This window comes from Camellia sinensis, chromosome 15, assembly GCF_055761805.1.
Source record: "Camellia sinensis isolate YWXY chromosome 15, ASM5576180v1, whole genome shotgun sequence".
NCBI classification, from domain to species: Eukaryota; Viridiplantae; Streptophyta; class Magnoliopsida; order Ericales; family Theaceae; genus Camellia; species Camellia sinensis.
This window is the reverse complement of record NC_138975.1, coordinates 117485924-117507936: the sequence shown is the minus strand read 5'-3', so window position 1 is coordinate 117507936 and position 22013 is coordinate 117485924. Positions and strand designations below refer to the sequence as shown.

Here is a 22013-nt window from a genome sequence, read left to right as displayed (position 1 = left end):
ACTCACTTTTACTTACGGGTTGCCGACGTAGCTCCGTGTGTCGGCAAAACTTTTTGTCGACGAGTTTTTCCTTTTAGCAACATATTTTGTTGCGTTGCGAAAAATGCAATTTCTTGTATACTGGTGTCTGACACATGTCGGACATAGACACGGACATGCTAAGACACTTTGGACACGCTACGGACACATTGGGATACACTGAGGACACACAAGGACACGTTGAGGACACGCTAGGGGCACCCATGGAACTATACCTCTTGATCCCCAAAATTGGAATTACATAAATTGATTGTTATGAAAAGTAGATAGTGAAGAGAGAGAGAGAGAGGGAGAGAGAGAGAGAGAGAGATAGTGAGTGAGAGTGGACCAAAAAATTTTTAAAAAAAAATTGATTAAAATATTGTAAAAAATTATTAAAAATATAAAAATATGAATTGAAAATTCAAAAATTTGTTTTTGAAACTCAAAATTAAATAAGGTATTTTTTAAAATTTGAATTAGGGATAATATGATGAATTTAAATGCTTATAAATAATATACCCTTTTTTAATATTGATTTATTAGGATGAAATTTAACGTAATGGACTAGAATAGGGAGAGTAGTGAATGATCATTTAAGGTGATTTATGATTTCAGTATTTTTTTATTATTTTTTTAATTAATCAAATATGGAAATAGATTTTTTAAATATAATTTTAATGAATCAAATACCACCTAAGTTTTAAAATATTTATTTTGCCTCAACATTTTTTTAAGATATTGATAGGTAAAATAACAAAAATAAAACTTATAGATAAATAAGTTTGATCAATGGAAGTGACGGTAAGTCTCCTTAAACTAAATAACACAAATCATTTTATATTGATTTTAAAATAATTTTTTATGACAATTAAAAATAGTTTCTTACATAAAAAATTAATAAAATATATATTTTTCAAAATTTTGAAACAAATTATACAACCTAAATCTAAAAAACAAAAGTAAAGAAGAAATTTGGATTGCTCCAACACTGCACAGCATGTTTGAACTGAAGACCTCTACTATAAGATAGGGATAGTATACCATTGGGGAATGTTTGATTGGAGTATTAGAAGAAAGGACCCTTTTCGAAGAAAGTACTAAAAGACGAATTGAATGTGGAGGAAATATGTGGGTTCATTAAAATATTAATTCAGTATTTGATTGTGGGAGAAGGGAGATGAGACTGAAGGTGAGGAACATGTTGATCTCACCTAATAATCTTATTCGGTATTTTCTTTGCAAACTAAATTTTAGATAGTTGTAGTATTGATATGGAGAATTAAATAGCAAAAAAAAAAAAAAACAATGAGAGAATTAAATAATACCATAGGTAATGTGGTATTAGAAGAATGAAGCCTTTTTGGATTATTTTTTTATTCATCATTCAGGCAAAAATAAGCTTTTGTTTGGAAAGTGGGTTGGCTTTTTAGCTTTTTGGCTATAGTCTGGGCTAAAAAGTCTCGTTTGAGATGGGCTTTTTGACTTTTTATTTTTTATTTTTTTGACTTTTGTGAGAGAAAAAGTAAAATAATTATGATTTGGTTATGACATTTTATCTTATTGATTTTTTTAGCTTATTTTATTTTTTTTGTAGCTATTTATCTTTTTATTTTATCCTAACCAAATAAAAGGGTAAATTACCGATAGGTTCTACTTTTGAGACTTATTACCCATTAAATCCTATTGATAAATTTATCAAGTGATACATTTATCAATCTCTTGTTTTTATGAATAAATTTATCAATCTCTTTGTTTTTATGCATAAATTTATAGTGATAAATTTATTAGTCTCTTGCTTTTATAGTGATAAATTTATCAGTTAGGACCTGTAGGTAAATAAGTCTAATTAATAGGACTAATTGGTAAGTGCCCCCAAATAAAATACCTCACTCATTTTATTGATTATCTCATGATATAATCTTGGGGAATTTTTTTTAAGGTCCTTAATAATAACAATTTAGAGGATAAAGGATACCCAAAAAGATAGTCATGCATCAAGTCCCTAAAACAACTTGGCGCGCGTTTTTAATTATTTTGTGGACCAAAATACCCTTGCCAAAATCAACACAAAAACAAACTCATTCCGACGTCTGAGTTACATTCCAAACATCCAACATCTTCACGAACAGGAGAACAGCAGAATTAGGGTTTCAACATTATCTGCACCATCGACATTAGAGCTTCGTTATCTTCTCCAAAAATCATTCCCATTCCTTCCTCACAAATTTCTCTGACCTAGGTTAAAGCTTCGTTTTCACTGCTCATCATCATCTTAGTCCATCTTCGTCACGTCGCATCTTCATCTCGGGCCCTATCAGCTCGTCATTCAAGTTTCATCCTAACTCTGGTCAGTTTTTCTACAATACAACTAGATTTTCTCTGGAAACACAGTTAATAGCATTTTATAATAACCTTCCATAAATTAGGGTTTCAATTTCGTAATAAAAAGCTACCTGAATTTGGAAAAAGTTATTTCTATGTGTTTTGAACTTATTCTTCAACATGTTTGTGTGATTTTATTTGTAAATTTCTCTGGCATTTGAATTTCTCAGATTTTTTATTAATGTACGTTTCTTCTTTCAATTTTCTCTGGCATGTTTATTTTCACAAAAACAATTTTCTGTGTTTTTATCTTATTCTTGAACATGTTTCTGTAATTTTGTCTATAAATTTTCCTGCTCTGTAAATTTCTCTGTAATATGTATTTTTAATTGGAATGTCTATCTTAATCTGGAATGTCTATCTTAATCTGGAATGTCTATTGCTTTCTTGCCTCTGTCTTAAGTTTCTCTGGTATTTATAATTTTCTCTGACCACATCACATCACTTTCCTCCCTTGTGTGTCTTTGTCATTTTTAATTTTCTCTGGAATTTTAATATTATGGACTGGAATGAATGTTTCTTCTTTGAATTTTCTCTGCCATGTGTACTTTGAGAAAAAGTTATTTCTCTGAATTTTGACCTTATTCTTGAACATGTTTCTGTGATTTTGTCTATGAATTTCTCTGCTTTGTAAATTTCTCTGGAATATGTATTTTTCTCTGCAATGTCTATTACACTCTTGCCCCTGTCTAAGTTTCTCTGGTATTTATAATTTTCTCTGACCACATCACACCACTTTCCTCCCTTGAGTGTCTCTATCATGGTTAATTTTCTCTGGTTGTGTATGTAAATTTCTTTTGCATTTTAATATTATGAATTGAAATTTTCTCTGAAATGGAAATTTCCTCAAGAATGTGTAATTTTCTCCAGAATGTGCATTTTTCTCTAGTATGTTTATTTTGTTCAATTCTTGATTTCAGTATGGTGTAATTCTCAGTGGCATGTTTACATTACTTTGTTTATTTTATCTTTGCTAATTGTGAAATGGAAATTTTCTTTCGCTTGCCATGTTTACTTTTTTCTATCATTCATTTTCTCTGGTATGTTTACTTCTATATGTAATTTAAACAATTATTGAAAATTTCTCTCCCATGTTTATGATGCTGTGTTGATTTTCTCTGACATTTAATTTTTAATATCCAATTTTCTCTGGCATGTCAAATTTTCTCTGGCATGTCCAATTTTCTGTAATTTTCCCTTATCTGTAATTTTCTCTGCCATCTCCAATTTTCTCTTTTCTGTAATTTTCTCCCTTATCTGTAATTTTCTCTGACATGTCCATTTTTTCTGGGATTTAATGTTGACATCTCTATGTTTTAATCATTGTCTAGAAATAGCAAAACATAAAAGCAGCGAAACACCGGAAACACCAAGCAAAAAACAGAAACTCTCTCAGTCTTCTTATGGACTAGGATCAAAAACCAGCAGCAAAACACTAGAAACACCAAGCAAGAAAGAACAACTCTCTCAGTCTTCTTATTATCTAAGATCAAAAACCAGCACTAAAACACCACAAACTCCTCCCCAAAACACACAAGTCCAAGCTGATGAAGCAACTAGCATCCAGATGAGTACCCCAACTTCAAAAGACTCAAGCTCAAGGGGGAAAAAATCTGTTAAACTCCACAGAAAGAGAGCTCACTACAGCATTCAATTCCGATCCAACCTCTCATCTGTCGTCTCCTTCTTTCAAACACTTAAATTCAATTGAAAACATCTTCTAGAGCTTCAAAAGACCCCATTCTGGTATTTGATCCAAGCTCTTACCACTGGAAGGATGGATCCAAAGAAATCTAGGAAATCCGATGATGATGTAGTTGCCATAATCCAATGTTACAATGAAAAAACAAAAGCATTCACAGTTGGGAAGAAGAACCTGACCTTTACAACAAATGACATGACCTTGATTTTTGGTTTGGAAGGAGGTAAAGGAGCCATGTCATTAAGATACTCTAAAAAGCCAAAATCTGCATTCCTCAGGAGAAGATTCCAAAAGGACACAAGGCTCACTGGTCCTGTTCTTAAAAATGCCTTGGTCAAAGCAATGAAAGGCAAGCAACCAACTGACTTCAAAGATGTAGCAATCATTGTTACATTGTACTTGTGTCTCACCCTATTTTTTGCAACAAGTGGGAATTCAATAGGTTGGGTTTTTATAAAGTATGTGGAACCTCTTGAATCAATGAAACAGTATGATTGGCCAGAAGCAATCACATCAACATTGATTGATTCTATCATGGCATTGCACAAAACTCCAGAAAAAGTTACGGAGTGTGTCATTGCATTGCTGGTAAGTATAATATCCATTCAAATTTACAGTTATCATACTTACAAATTTGTGCGTTTACAAAATTTTATTTACTTTCATTTTCATCACAGTATTGGCTATGTGAACATGCAACTATCATTGACTCGGAAGACAGTAACACAACTGACTTCCCAAGATGTGCCAAGTGGAACCTGCAAACCTTGACGAAACAGCTGCAGAAGACACCAGTCCACTCTCTTGCACCTCGACAGGTTAGATTCCTATTGCTACTGAAATCTCAGTGAAATTCCAAAATTTCTCTGACCACTGCTTTGTTTCCCTTCTTGTGCATTGATTGATTAAGATCAATTTTCAATGAACTATCAATTTATGTTTTCTTCTTTGCTTACCACTGGTCTATTTCTGCCATTGTAATCAATTTTCTCTGCCATCCAAATTTCTCTGACCACAATTGTAACACATTAACTTATATGCCCTGATTGATTTTCTCTAATATCTGAATTATGTTGGTTGTTTCATAATTTTCTCTGGCCCATCAAATTTTATCTCCTTGTGTGTAATTTTCTCTACCCATAACTTATGTGCCTTGCATCTTTGATAAACACTGTTTATTTCTACCCTTCTAATGAATTTTCACTGGAATTCAAATTTCTCTGACACAATTATAGTAAAACATTAACTTATATGCCTTGATTGATTTTCTCTGATATCTAAATTATGTTGCTTGTTTCATAATTTTCTCTGCCTCATAAAATTAACTCTATGTCTCTAATTTTGTCTGGCCCATACAATTTTCTCTGAAGTTTGTTTCCCATTAGTATCATTTAGATGATTTTTATTTTCCTTATTTGAATTTTTTCTCTCAGTGAATTTTGTAACATTTCTCTAATAAAAGAGTCTCCTGTTACAGATTGATAACAAGCAGCTAGTCAAAAACCCATCAGAGGAGTTCTGTCTTGGCAAAAAGACGAAGAAAGAATTAAAAAAGGCAATTGTCAAATTCAAGGAGACATTACAAGATCCATCTGAAGATGGAGGGAATGAACAAGCAGAAGGCAACACAGAAGAATACGAAGCCAACAGTGGACAAGAACATCAAGCAAGCAGCACAGAAGAAGAAACCAGCGAAGAAAGTGAAGAAATAGAACCAGAAAACAAAGAACAAAATGAATAGAAAGAAGAAGATAGTGAACAAGAAGATGAAGAAGAAGATGAACAACAAGAAGAGAACAAGGATGAAAGTGATGAAGAAGAAAATAATGAGCCGATGGACCAACAACATGATGGCATTTGTGGCTCAACAATGCATCAGCCTGAAGAATTTGAGGAATCAAAGGATGCCCAAATTGCTGATCTACGTCAAAGACTGAAGGCACTTTCTCAATCTAAAAAAGAAAAAGACAGAAATTGGATTGAATTACTTGCTGAAAAGGATATTTCAATAAGAATCCTGACATCACATAACTCAGAACTTCAAGAAAAAGAAAGCACAATCCGAATGAAACTAAGGATGTTGGAGGTTGAAAAAGCAGACGATACAAAAACAATTCAACAGTTGAGGTGTTCAAATTCGGAGCTTGAAACTGAAAATGCTAAATTGCATGAACAAGTTCAAGAACTATCCGTCCAACTAGCAACACAACCATACCGAACACCAACACAACTTCAACCACAAGGTCAGTGAAAATCTTGAGCCACAGAAAGTTATGTCCTTGTGTCAACATAACTCAGAAAAATTTCTATTTATTATAATTTTCTCTGTCATTGGTAATTTTCTCTGGAAGTTATATCTCTCTGAACACATTAGTTATATTTCTACTGCTCATTTCATTTCTCTGTATATTTTCTTATTCCATTTTTGGGGCTTGTTTGATTTTCACTGTGTATAGTTGGAATGCAAGTGGAACAACAACCAACAACCCAACAAGAACAAATGCCACACAAACAACAACCGAAACAAAAGAAGAAACTCTATGGTAACTGCAAAATATTGAATTAAATAAATTTACGTATTGAAATATCATCTGTTGCTTCAGAGAAATTTCACTTTTCCTAATATTTTCACTGTCTACAGTCAAAAAAGATCCGACGTCAATGATAAAAAATTTAAAGGCAAAAGAAAGGAAGGAAAAGCAGCATGATCCAGAATTCCAATATCCCAAAGTTGCAAAAGTGACTAGAGCTTCAAAACAAGCTGCAAAGCAAGTTGAGCAAAGCACGGAGGACAAAGAAGTGCTTGATGCTGATGCGTACGTCTTGCCTCAACCTATAAACATCAGAAAATCTTGGGTCTTTCCACAAACTTTTCCAATTTCAAGATTGATAAAAGATCATATAAAAGACATCTTGCAGCACATATCAAATATGTCTGGGCTTGAGTAAGTACAACAAACAAAATAGAACATAACAAACAACAAATTACAAACTTATGTTGCATTAACAACAATTCAATCCCTTCTTTGTCATCTTGTAGAGCTTTAATTTGGACAAGTGAGTTGAATCTCATTACCTTTGAAGACATTGGAAACCTAATAAAGCAAAAAGAAATTGCCAACAATGTAAGTCTTTCCCTTTCATCAAAATTTCTCTGCAATGTTCCATCAGCCTTTATAAAACAATATTACAATTATAAATCATATTTTTCAGGTCATTGACGGCTATGGAGAGATCCTTTTGGCTGACCAAATGAGAGAGAGACAACAACCAACCTCATTTTTTTTCACATCCATGTGCTTAGTATGTTACTACTATTTTATTTGATTTTCTCTAGAATTTACTTACTACTTTCTCTTCTTAATATACTTCTTGAAGCCAGTTGTGTCACTAGTCATAACAAAACCATTTTTTGATTTTCTCTGAACACAGAATTTCATCAAAATGACAGAAAATCAAACTTTTCGAGTGTCCTTATTTGACAAGCATATTGAAACAGCATGGAGGAACTACAGGTTCCTTCATTTCCCAATAAATACTGGAGGTAATGAGAAGTCCACACATGGAAATCACTGGACCTTGCTTGTCCTGGACAAACAAGACAATTTATGGAGGTTCTACAACTCACTGAGGCCAAGGAGGGATGATGCAGAAGACAAATATGTCAAAGATGCAAAACAATTGGTAACGAGTGCAAATTTCTCTGATCCATCATCATCTTTATGTGATGATTTTCATAGAATCCCATTGACTTGTCCGTAAATTTCTCTGTTATTTAAAAATTATTTTTTTTGCAACAAGATTACGTGGAGAATTTTTTGAAAGCTTGCCTTGAAAGAGACGCTCAATCACAACCCTCTTTCAAATTAATAAGCTCACAAAACACAAGTTACGACTTTGAGTATGTCAACAATGCTCCACAACAAGAAAGTGATTCGTAAGTTTCATACATCTATAAATAAGATAATCTGATTTGCATGTTTCTTAAAACTAACCATACCTATAATTTGTATGCAGTCCGGATTGTGGCCTCTTTGTCTGCTATATAATGAAACAATATAGCAAGCATGAACCTATCAGCTCCAAATTGTCCACACAAGAGATAAGGTTGATGAGGGCAGAACTCATAGAGAGATTTGTGACCGAAGTTGGCCGGTCATGGACTGAACCAATTGAAATACCTCCAGAAGAACCACAAATGTAATAGTGAAACTAGTGAAAGGAAGACAATGTACATATCCACACAGAGAAAATTGTCTCACATATATATATATATCCTTTCTTGTTGATACATTGAAGGAATGATGATCCTTAACATATATGTATATATCCTTTCTTGACTAATCTAAATTTCATTTTTTTTTATTTCGACTAATGTAAATTTCATACCTATCGATGGTTAATATATATATATATATATATATATATATATATATATATTTTATTGCCATTCACAGAGAAAATTGTCTGCAGAAATTTCTCTAGTATGAACTACCAGAAATTCACAGAGAAATTTAACTTGTATCGTCCCAAGGGGATGCCTATATGATCATGTAATCTGTAATACTTTGTGTTGGTACAAAAAAATCATCAAACTCAACAAAACACAAAGCACACAGTAATTTTATCTGCCACTGGAAAATTTCATTGCATGAATTTCAAATTTCAGAACACAATGCCCAGATAGTTTTCTCTAATGGTGGAAAATTTCTCTGGATGAATTTGACAGAAAATGGAATTTCTGAGTTATGAATTTCTCTGGGTTGAGTGATTTGGAGAGGAGGAATTTCTCCGAGTTGGTGAGGAAAATTTCTCTGGCTGTGACACAAATTTCTGAGTTGAAGTGAGTCCAGAGAAATTCTTCCCTGGTCTAGAGAAATTCTCAACTCAGAGAAATTCCAAAAGAGCTTAATTTTGTTTCTTGGTTGTACAATAATTTTTTGTATGCTCTGTCTGGTGTGCACATTTCTTGAAATGACTGATATGAAGCTACCAGAAATTTACAAATAAATTTAACTCATATCTCGCCAAAGAAGGTGCCTATATGATCATTCAATCTCTAATGCACTGTGTTAGTACAAAACAATTATCAAATTCAAAAAACACAATCCATACAGTACTTTAGTTTGCCATTGTCAAATTTATGTGGATGAATATGAAGCTTCAAAACACAACACACAGAATTTTCTCTGCCATAGGTAAATTTCTCTAGATGAATTTGACAGGTACTACAAACCCACTGCCTATAGTATATATCAACAAACACACTTTAACTGATATTGGAAAATTTCTCTGGATGAATTTGATTGACATTATTATATACACTGTCTAAAAAATACATTTCACAAAACAAAATACACAAAGTAATCATCAAATGTATTATTCAATCAATAAAATGTATAATCCTCAACTATTTAACAAAGGTTCCTTGCATGTCCTCTTATTATGGTGACCAATACTCTCACAACGACTACACTTAATCACCCTTTTAAACTCTCCAGTAGAAGCAATTCTGTTCTTCTTCGGCCTCCCAGCAGGTCTCTTGCTCAATGGAGGTAAAATCATAGCATCTTCAATGCTACACACAGGTTTTTCAACAGCTGGAACTGGGCCAATCGAAAACGAGTATGCTTGACGATACATATCAGCATGAAAAAATGGTTCAACAAATGAATTCAAATTCTTTCCACTCCTAAAAATTGCAGCAACAGCATGTTGACATGGATACCCATTTATTTCCCATTTTTGACATGAACAAGTTCTCAACCCAAGATCAACCATAACCGAAGGAAAACAATGCACTTCAAAGACATTATCAGATGATAAACTCACATTCCATGTCCTCCCGTCCAAAAAAGACTTCTCTAACACACTATCCATACGAGGACACAAAATTTTATTCCATTTACTAGAGAGCAGCCTCCTATCAGACCTCATATTCATGATTTGCAACCGTATCATGTCCACCAAATTTGTTATTGGCAAGTGCCGAGCTTCTCGTATCCATGAATTGAATGACTCAGCAACATTTGAATACATCTCACCATAATGTTTCCCCGCAAAATATGCATCACTCCAATTTTCATATGGTAAACTTCTCAAGAAAACACTCACAATGTCTCCTCCCTCACTTTTTAATTCATTTAACTTGAAATGAAATGATGCCTTTGTTGGAGCATATGCACATTCTGAAAACTTGGACACATTTGTCTCCCTAACCAAATTTGTGTTTCCACATGACAACTTATCCCTCAAATTTCTCTTTAGATGTTCCAGACAAAATCCATGAAAGCAATTAGGGAAAAACCTAGCAATTCCCTCCACAATTCCACAATGTCGATCTGATATGAAACTTATCACCCTTTCTAATCCTAATACTCCACATAAATGTTCAAGAAACCAACACCAATTGTCTTTATTCTCAGCATCAACAATAGCAAAAGCTACAGGAAAAAAGCCTATAAAATAAATAGGAACAAACATATTAGATATACACATGCAGAGAAAAATAGAACAATAAACAACCAGAGAAGTTTGACACTGCCAACATCCAGAGAAAATTCACTTAGTGCCCAACTCCAGAGAAAATTCACACATTGGCAACATCCAGAGAAAATTGACTTAGTGACCAGCTACAGAGAAAATTCACACAATCATAATATACAGAGAAAATTCACTTAGTGACCACCTACAAATACAATTCACACAATGACAACATCCAGAGAAAATTCATACACTGACCAAAATCCAGTGAAAATTCTCACAGTGGCCACAACAATAGAAAATCCACACAGTGGCCAAAACCAGAGAAAATTCACATTCACTCAATTCCTGCATGTATAGAAAATTCACATACTTAGATAAAATTAGATATATTTACAATTACCTTCATTCCCATCTTTCCCCGTTGCAGCAAGCATAACTCCTTTGTATCGTCCTTTCAAAAATGTTCCATCAAGAAAAAGCAATGATCGACAATATTTGAAACCAGCAATGCATGCATGAAAAGCCACAAACACTCTTTTGAAACGCTTGTTATCTTCAAAATCTAACTCAAAATGACTCCCTGGATTGTTCTTCAATGCCTCATCAAAATACCACCGTAATTGATCAAATGACAAACAAGAATCCCCATATGTACTACATTTTGCTTTTTCAACACCCAACCAACCACAGTTATAACTGATTGAGACCCCATACTTGTCTTTCATTTCTTTCACAACATCCACTGGACGAGTTAAAGGTTTTGCACTTACCTCTTCAAGTATCAGCCCAGAAACTAAGCCGGAAGTCATCCTCGAATGTTTACTCGTACGAACCGCCACACCACACGTATGTTCATTGTTCAAAGTCCTTATATAGAAGAACCCATTTGTTTTTTCAACAGAAGTATGTACACGCCACATACATCCCCTTGATTCCGTATATGCACATTCTGCCGTAACCCTCAACTTGTCATTTTTAACATACGTAAACTGAAAACCAACCTCAATAGCATACTTGCATAAAAAAGTACGGAACTCAACCACACCACCCTCAAACTTTTGTCCAACACTCGTAATATTATTCCGCCAACTAGCCGACAATAACACCTTTTCTTGGTGAGAACAAAACTTAGAGAGTGAATTCCTTTCAACATCCACCAGCCTATCACACTCACCATCCACAACATCTACCCAATTAGACCCCACTTCATCCTCTTCATCAGAAGTACTACATCTACTAACTGAAATATCAACTATATCAACACCGCGTGCACAAACAACCCTCAACATATTCAGAAAATCAATATTATTTCGAACCATACAATTCGGATGGCCCAAAATAGAATATGAAATACACATAGTCTCAGGTTTCAAATTCTCCCATGTTTTACACAAAATGCCAACCAATTCCTCAAAATTCAATTTGCATGAAACATTAATGACAATAGTATCATTCCCATATTTGCACAGCAACAACACTGCACTGTCCATTGAAACTGAAACAAAAAACAACAAAAATAATTTGTTTAACATAGAAACACTTCACAAGAACAACATAAAAGTCCAGAGAAATTTCTAAAAATTATAATTTTCTCTGAACTTTAAATAAAAGTCCAAAGACATCTACAAACTGATATTCACCTTCAAGATGATAAAAAACAAAATCACAGAAACTTAATGAATCACAGAGAAATTTACTGCTAACTATTAAACACAATTGTAGAAAAAAAATCACATAGAATACAAGTCCAGAGAAATACTTTTCTCTGAACTACAAACTGAAAGTGAGTAACAAACTTACAATTTTCTCTGAACTACAAATACAAGTCCAGAGAAATTTATGAACTTACATTCACTTTCTCATATTCTATCTGCATTACAAACTTCTAATAATATGTCCATATGCACTTATAATTTCCTCTGGACTACACAAACAAAAGTGCAGAAAATGAAATTTCTCTGATTTGAAAAAACATAGAACAAAACTTATCATTGATCAGCATGTTGATAAAAAACAGAGCACCAAAAATGAATTCTAAACATCAAAATCACCGACATTATCAATACTATTTGAAATTGATCAAAAAACAAAGAATGAAAAATTAATTCCAAAAATAAAAATCAACTCTATCAAGCTGGCCTCTCTCTAAACAAAAATTCAAAACAAAAATCAAAATCCATGTGGAATCTAAATCAAAAACAAACCTAATTCAACTCCACTCAAAAACCTACACGATCAACACACTGTCAACACTCTTTGAAATTGATTAAAAAACAAATAATAAAAAATTAATTCCAAAAATAAAAATCAACTCTATAAAGCTGGCCTCTCTCTAAACAAAAATTCAAAACAAAAATCAAAATGCATGTGGTATCTCCATCGAAAACAAACCTGATTCAACTCCACTGAAAATCTACGCGATCAACACACTGAAACACCACTGAAATCTCCGATGAAATCTCCAACGAAATCTACACAATCGTAGCAATCTTTCTCGTCAACTCCACTGAAATCTTCGACGAAATCTCCACCATGAAATCTCCGACGAAAACTCCGACAAAATCTCCACTTCAAATTCGGTTTCCAAAATCTATCAGTTAAGTCAACAATATAATATTCAAACAAATTTATGTTATAAAGGAAGGGTAATTTAGGTACTTTATAACCTAAAATAAATTTGAGGGACCTTAGCCATCAAAACATATTATAAAGGACCTCTCCTCCTATCAAAAGTAGAGGAGGGACCTTAGGCCAATTTCCCCTATAATCTTATCCCTCACAATCTTGTCCATAATTCTATTATATATACAATTCTTATTTTATCTTATTTCATAGTACAATTTTATCTCCCACAGTTTTATTAATAATCTCATTGAATATAATCATATAAAAAATAGTATACTACAATCAAAAAAACATGGCCTTGTAGCACAAAGTAATTGTCACGACCTAAACTTACCCCTATAGGTTTAGTATCGTAACCGGTCAGTAATCCGTAAATTATCGAAGGCCTTTTAAACAGATTCAAAATATTAGGGGCTAGGGGAAGCAATCATACAAATATATAATGTTCATGGAGTTGTGCAGACATATATGAGACAGAAAACTTTAAACTTATATTTACATATATTATAACGTCATTTGTGCGTCATCTGTATACCGATAAAACAAAAGGGTCTTAGCCCTATTTACAGATTAATAAAAAAGTTGTCCACATAGAACAAAAGAATTGAGTGGATTATATCAAAGGGTTTTGTCTGTTTTATTTATTCAACACAAAAGAAAGAGTTGTTCTTCGGTGGATTCTGGGGAACTTGAGCCTGAAATTTTGGTGAATTCCGAAGTGATTCATCGTCGTGGATTCAACATCAGTGTTGTGGATTCGTTATGGATTCAACGTTAGGCAAGACAATTCCGACGTGAAGATAGGGCTGGAAGAGGCACATAGGGGTCGGTTCGATTTAGGTGTAGATTCACTAGGTAATTGAGAGTACACTTGTATAATTCCTTTATGTCTTCTTAGTGGATTGTTTTGTAGCTTTTACCCGTGATTTTTTTTTATCACAATTGGAGGCGCTCCAATTGCGGTTTTTTCACATAAAATCGTTGTGTCTATTTGGCTTCGATTGCTTGATTGGGATTGCTATTTATTGTTTAAAATTGATACATAATCACAAATCAATATTTCTGGGATTTTAGATTTTTCATCCATTATATTTTTCACATGTGCTTTAACTTAAATTTGTAACTTCTCTTAACTCCTAATTGATCAAGAAAGTGCCACGTGTCCTGCAATAATAACAATAATAATAGTAGTAATAATAATAATAATATTACTATTTATGGTGTCAACATTACCCCTCGCGACTCTTTAAAAATGATATTTATTTGAATTTTTGAAGAGCCGAACCAAACACAAAATTGGTATGAGTAATAAAGTGTTTAGAATACCACAACAGCACCAACGAAGTGCTTCCAAGGGACACTACACTAAAGGCATATCCTTCGAATTCAACATGAGTGCTTCAAAGTGATCAATTCGAATCAAGAAGCACCAAATTGATTTGGACACAATACATACCAATCATGTTTGGTATAAGTCGTGAGTAGAAGCTTTGTACTTTCTTAGATGGCAAGTTCAAAATTTCAACTTGAGACACCAATTTGTAATCAATTTGTAATCAATTCGAATCAAGAAGCACCAAAAATCATGGCTAATACTTCAATGACACGGCAACACTACTATGTTCATTATAAAAAACCTCTCTGAAGCTCTTTTGGAATCCTTCAACGCTTCTATGGAACCCTTCGAAGCTTACTAGAAGGTTCATTATAAAGAAGGACATATTAACGCCTTCTTAGAGCTACTTCGAAGCTAATTCAAAATGCTTAGAAGCCACTCCGAAATGATTTGAAGTTTACCGCCATGTAAAAGTAGCAAATGTCTCACTTGATATTAGCCAATATCATGGAAAAATTTATGAGACGTCTCGAATTCTTGAAGAGTTGTAATTCAAAAGATGAAAGTCATCCTCTAAAGGTATTACTAGAGGGCCAAAATCATCCTTCGAAGGTTGAAGGTGCCGACAAAGGACTAATTACATCCTTAGAAATACTCGGCAAAGTTTCGAATGTTCACAACCACCATTATTTTTTTTCTTCGAAGCTATTATTGATGCAAGATAGAGTGCTTTGAACTAAAATATTATGGCAAAAAGGGCTTTCGAAGCACACACGTTGACCAACAACAAAGCCAAAATGATAGTTGTTTACATACCCACTTCGAAGACAATCTGGAGTATAAAAACGTCATGTCTAATACATAGCAAAGACTAGCTTTTGGTCAAGAATGATGGTTTTACATTGCATGGTAGAAAACAACAAACATGTGAACTCATTGTGTGTTCTACAAAGCTTATTCTACCTTGGCCAACTGTAAATTTGTATTGGCCACTATTTCACATATAACCATGAAAATAACCAGGACCATTATTATTGGTCATTTTCATGCTTCATATTGTGAAAATGTAGGAAAAAAAACTCAACAAATATATTTTCTAGACTTTGATATTTTGTTAACCATTTCATCAAAGTTAAATTTTGATGTGAACCACAAATCCAAAATGGATTTTGAACAATGAAGATAGTGGTATATGGTGTTTTTAGAAATTCAAATATTTTGAGATTTTCCACATCATCAAAAATTTCAAATCCACTAGCTGTGGGTTGCTCATCATTTTTAATCAAACTTGGTCTAAAAGCATGCTCCCTAGCAAGTTTTTCATGACTGGCTCTCTACAAATGGATGTATGAACCCCCTGAACCATATATAGAACATCATTCTTAGCCATGTTTGACTCAAGAACATGCTCTTTCATTATGTTAATTTCATAATTTGGCTCTTTAAAAACGGGCTCTTGAACTCTCCGAGCCATTGATGAAGTTATTTTTTCACCAATTTCAGTCATAAAAAACTTGAAAACATTTTGTAAAATCCCATAAAATTCAATTATTAAAGACTTGACAAGAAGGGTTGATAACTAATGTCTCCATTGGCAAATTTTCATATCAAGTTGATGAATTACTCCAATTAAATGGTATATTTTTTCTTGTACCAAATAATATGATAATGAAGTAACAACTTGAAAAAAAATTTCATCAAGAAAATGGATCTCTTCTTGAAGATCCAAAATTTTTCTTTCACGCCAATATGTTTCAAATTGATAAAGTTGAATGACAAAATCCAATTTGTTTGTCATTTCTTCTTCTATGCCTTCTTCAAGGCACTCATTTTCTCCTTGTTGTCTTCGTCTAGCCATTATAATGATAGTCCCATTGGGCGTACCAAAAATAATGTTTGCTTTTTTGGCTTTCGAATGTTAGAAATGTGATTTGAGCGTGCCAACAAAGATCAATAAGTCCTTACAAAAATAGTAAATGCCAACCAATTTGTCAGACGATTGCTTCAAAGTTCTTTTAGTCTCAATGAAGAGGATTTTCACTGATGGATTGTTTTAGGAGAAATTAAGAAGACTAGTCAAAGTCCAAGAAAGAGGAAAAAACAATGTTAGAAATCAAATTTCATTAAGTAACAAGAGTTTACAATTATACTTTTGCACTTTTACAGTTTCGAAGAGGGTTACAGCAATAGACTATCTTAGAACTACTCCTAGGAATTTGAAATGCAATGCAGGAAAATAAAGGACTGAAAAGAAAAATATAAAGTAAATAAACTGGCTTCTGAATCTGGTTCTGGGTATGTAAATGTAGCCATCAATGGCTATTTATAGAAAAAAAAAAAAAAAAAACTTCCAGCAATAATTACCTAATAACCACCTAAAACTACTCCACTCTTCCACCTTCATTCCCACAATGTCATATATCCCTCCATCACAAAGTCACTTTGCCTATCATATTCTTCACACGTGCTTTAACTTCTTCCACATTGTCTTCCATTTTTCACTATGCAAGAACACTAACTTTGTAACTTCTCCTAACTCCTAATTGATCAAGAAAGTGCCACGTGTCCTGCAATAATAATAATAGTAATAATAATATTACTATTACTATTTATGGTGTAAACAATATTATAACTCTTTAGTAGCGATGGATATCACATCTACATCTATTGAGTCATAAACCATATGAATTAATTTACAAAATTGGAATCTTGACTAATTATATAATAGTATAGATTATTTATTATAATCACATTTGATAACGTAACATAATAAAATTAAGGGTAAATCATAACAACAATGATTCACCTCCCCTTTTCCTCCCACCCCCTTTGACCCCCCTCTCTCTCATTGGTTACCTTTTCTTTTTCTTTTTCTTTTTTTTCCTGCTCCCCCTATCACCACCCGCCACGTGGCAAAGGGGGTGAGGGGGAGACCCCCAAAAGGGGGTCCCAAGCATTATTCAAATCATAAATACACTTCTTGAAATTTGTTTAAAGTACAAATTGTTTTCTATGATTTGAAAAATTATAAATATCCCATTGTCAAAAAATTTTATTTAACACAATTAACTGAAAAAATAAAATTCATAATTGCACTCCTATACAATAATAAAATTACTTCAATTATTAATTGAAACATATTTCTAATATCATTAAAAACTGTTAATTGACTTAATAATTTATTAATAAAAGGGATAATTTGTTATGAAATTAAAAATGTGAAATGTAATTTCTAAAATCATAAAGAGTAATTTGTATTTTAATCAAATTTTACATAGTGTATTTATAATTTATTTTAAAATTAAAGTAATAGAATAAAGTCACCACTAAAGTCAGTCTTCATTGTCTTTTGCTGCCTTTTTTGTTTGGGGAAATTACACGGTAATTTCATAAAGTTATTATAAATTTATAAAATAAATTTTATAATTTTAATTATTAATATTTATAATATTTTTTTACTTATTTATAATTATTTTTTACATTGAAAGCTTTTCCTTTTATTTTTCGTAAATTGTTAGCATACAAACATCTCACTCGTTTAAATGACATCCTTCAGATCGAATCAGATCAATTCCTCTTTTATACTCCCCACTATCTGTTTCCACAAGTGAAAATTACATTTTACGTCCTAAATTATTATTCCATCCGTTTTAAAAGGTTAGTTTTTTATTTTATTTTTTATTATTCTAAAGTATTAATTTTTTTTCAATAACTAAAGATTAAAATAATATGAATTTTTTATTTTATCCTACTTTTAAATTCATTAACTTTATTTGAAGTATAATAATTGTACGATTAATGGATAATTTCAGAAAGTTAATATTTTTAAAATGTAATAATTAAAGATTTTTTCAAAAAGAACTATTATTTTAGAATGGAGGGAGTATCTCATATCACTTTATCCCTTAAATTAAAAATTATAACACATAATCTTCATTATCTATTAGATCTTTTTAATTTAGATTTTAATGATGAAAATATCCTTTTTACTATAAAAGTAAATTACACTTTATCTCTTTAAACTATCACTAAACATCACTCTACTAATCAATTTAAAAAAATGTTTGATATTTTTATTTAAAATACAATTTTTAGCCGCTTTTGTAAAATAATTTTTCCATTATTTATTTTTAGTATTTTTTTTCATATTTTAGTTTAAAAAATTAAATTTTTAGATGCACCTACAATATAAATATTTGTGATTTTTTTTTTAAATTACTAGACGAAAAAATAAAAAACTGATATATTTTTATATTTCTTATCTTTAGTGAACATTTGTTAAAGTTAATCACATATATTTTCGATGTTTGGCTTTCAAAAAGTTAAATTTTTTTTTCTAACAAACTAAAAATTATAAAATGAAAAAAATAAAAGAAGTCCAAATTAAATATTAGGTGATAGTTCAAGAGAGTAAAGTGATATGAGGTGATAATTCAAAAGGATGGAATGCAATTTATTCAATTGATGAAAATTTATTTTAGTCATGAAAGTCCAAATTGAAGAAAAAATTAATATATGGGGATGGTTAGTTGTTACAATTTTTAATTGTGGGGGCAGAGGCATAAAGTGATACATGACAATAGTTGAGGGGAGTAAAGTATAATTTAATTGTCTTCTAATGCAATAACACGTGAATTGGCCCCCACTCCGAAAGATTACTTACTTTTAAACATCCCTTTAAGGGTATATATCATATGCACCTTATTATAAATTGACATAATATTATTACAAAATTTAGTAATATCAACCATAAAATACGTAACCTCATTACATATTGGCGTAACAAAAAATATCGTAACCGAACCACAAACTTTTTATTACATAAACTATGAAGTTTTAGATTTATGCTAATTTGTGATGAGGTTAAATATTTTATGATTAATGTTATAAAATTTTGTAATAAAACTAGATCAATTATGATAAGATACATATAATACACACCTTTAGATTTTCCAATGTTAAGATGTTTTAGGCATGAGAAATGATTCTCCTCCATATCCTTAAAATATAAATATATATATATATATATATATATATTGAAACCCAAAATTAGTTGGGTTCTAAACTCACATGAATAAACTAATCCATAAAGGAAAATTCTATTATGCACCTATGTGAAAGAGGTTTATTATATGTATTTTTAGTTATGTCATTTTATTCGTTATGTCATTTTTTTATTTAATCATGATATTATTTTAGTTACGACTCATAAAATATTTAGTTATGCATCATCTAGTGTTTAGTTATGATTTTTTTTTTTTAAATTATGACTTACAAAATATAAAATTATATCATTTTATTTTTTAATTATAATGTGCATATAATACATACTTTTGAGAGTTGTGTATCTTTTCCATCAATAAATTTTTTTTTTTTTTTTTTTTTTTATAGAGAGAATCACTTAATAGTTGAGCAGAAAAAAATTATAAAAATATAAAAAATATAAGTAATTTTGTGATGAATTGTAAATGAAAAGGTTTGAAGCTACCATGTTTTTGTAATTTTATTTTATTTTATTTTTCAATAATTCTTCCTTTCTCGTACATAGATGCCCGCCAAAGGCAATTATTGCCTTTGATTCCCCTCGTCATCAACGCTTACAAATAACACTTTACAGCTGTGATTGGATAGTAAATTCAGATAAAAATTATGACAAACGTGCTTGGTTTCTTTTTTTCAAAAATATTTTTCACAAAATTTTATTTTCTTATTTTTCATATTTTTTGTTTTTATTGAATTTTTTAATATTTTAAGTAATTTTTTTTTAAGCATACCTAACATAAATATATTTAAAAAATAAAAAATTTGTAAAAAAATCGTTTAAAAATTCACCAAATACCAAAAATATAAAAAAAATACAAAAATTTAGTATATTTTTTTATATTTTTATGTATTTATTAATTTTTTAAAATATTTTTCATAATTTTTTTTACTGTTTAGATACATCTAAGTAAGGTGCATCTAAAAAAAAAACAAATGTTTAAAATTTTAAAAATATTCACTAAAAAAAAACACGAAAATCAAAAAATTCAGTTTTCAAAAAATTTAATCTAAAAAATTTAAACCAAGCACACTTTTAATAGTTTTTCATAATTTTTTGGATTTAATTTTTTTTAAATTGAATTTTTTATTTTTAATGAATATTTTTAAAATTTTAAATAATTTTTTTTTTAAATTGTTTAGATGGACATTACCTAAATATATCTAAAAAGTAAAATATTTGTAAAAAAATATTTTCAAAAATCAATAAATACACAAAAATATAAAAATGTATTAAATTTTCATATTTTTTTCATAATATTATACTTTTTTAGTGTATTAATGTTAAGTGTATCTAAAAATTAAGAAAAAATTACTTAAATATTAAAAAAAAATCAGTAAAAATAAAAAAATACAAAAAATAAAAAAATTTAATTTTCTAAAAAGTGAATTTAAAAAACTCAAACCAAACACAGTGATTAGTCACAGAAAAAAGTATTACAAACTCATGATAAGAGTTACGATTATTTATTATTTGTTAGTAATTAATTTTTGTTGACATTACTGTAATGTAATTTTTATTTAAATGCATAATTTAAATAGGATATACGCATTTCATAAGACATCAGATAATAGAATAGAATTATTCATATTCAGAAAAGCAATTTTATATAAAAATAATAAGATTAAACTAGACATAAAAATAAAAATGATTCATGTACCCAACTTTTCTACCTAAATCCTCTGGAATGAGACTCATATAAAAAAAAACAACAAGATACATCCATCTAAAATTAAAATTTTAATTGAGCTCTAGTGAAATGAAAAATCAACAAAAAAAAAAAAAATTAAAATTAAAACATCACATCAAATAAACCCCCACACATACATATTAAAACTATTAAAACTCACAAGTTAAAGTTTCAAAACATTTCTCATAAAAAAAACATGGAAAGGATTTGGAGAGAAAAATGGTGTGCACAAATCATTAATAACAGACTTACTATAGAACTTAACAAAATGACCGTTGGTGCGAGCCTAAGCTCCTGTGAGGCCCAGCATGACCATGGATGTTCCAAAGAAGAGAAAGATCATCTAATTCGTAGCACTAAGAAGGTCAAAGGTATTTCTGATTCAGCTGATGATGGTATGGAGGTACAAAGCTCGGTGGATGATACTCAGGGGAAGGCGAACCATACCCTTTCGATACCTGAGGAACCTATGTTGGAGGCCTCCCTGAGCCAGCAAAAGGAAATTAGGTCGAAAGCTCCACCTCCTCCCATGGAAGGGCAGTCAAACCAAGATCGATCGTTCAAACAAGCCTTGCTGCATTCTCGATTTAATGAATATGGAAATGAAAAGAATTTTGACTGTGATGTTGAGACACTCTCTTCGGATGAAGATGATTTGGCCAACGACACAGGTCTTGAGGATCACATGGAGATCAATGAAGGAAATAGGGCAGGTATTCCTAAAGTTACC

The 22013-nt window shown here is 31.2% G+C and overlaps 1 protein-coding gene across 1 annotated transcript; it reads left to right on the top strand.

The window, feature by feature from the left end:
• Window positions 1-4180: 4180 nt before the first annotated feature.
• LOC145813232 (uncharacterized) lies at window positions 4181-5846 on the top strand. Its single transcript, XM_082908514.1, has 3 exons — window positions 4181-4693; window positions 4783-4923; window positions 5583-5846. The coding sequence occupies exons 1-3, from the start codon at window positions 4181-4183 to the stop codon at window positions 5844-5846; spliced, it is 918 nt and encodes a 305-aa protein (XP_082764640.1).
• Window positions 5847-22013: the final 16167 nt, after the last annotated feature.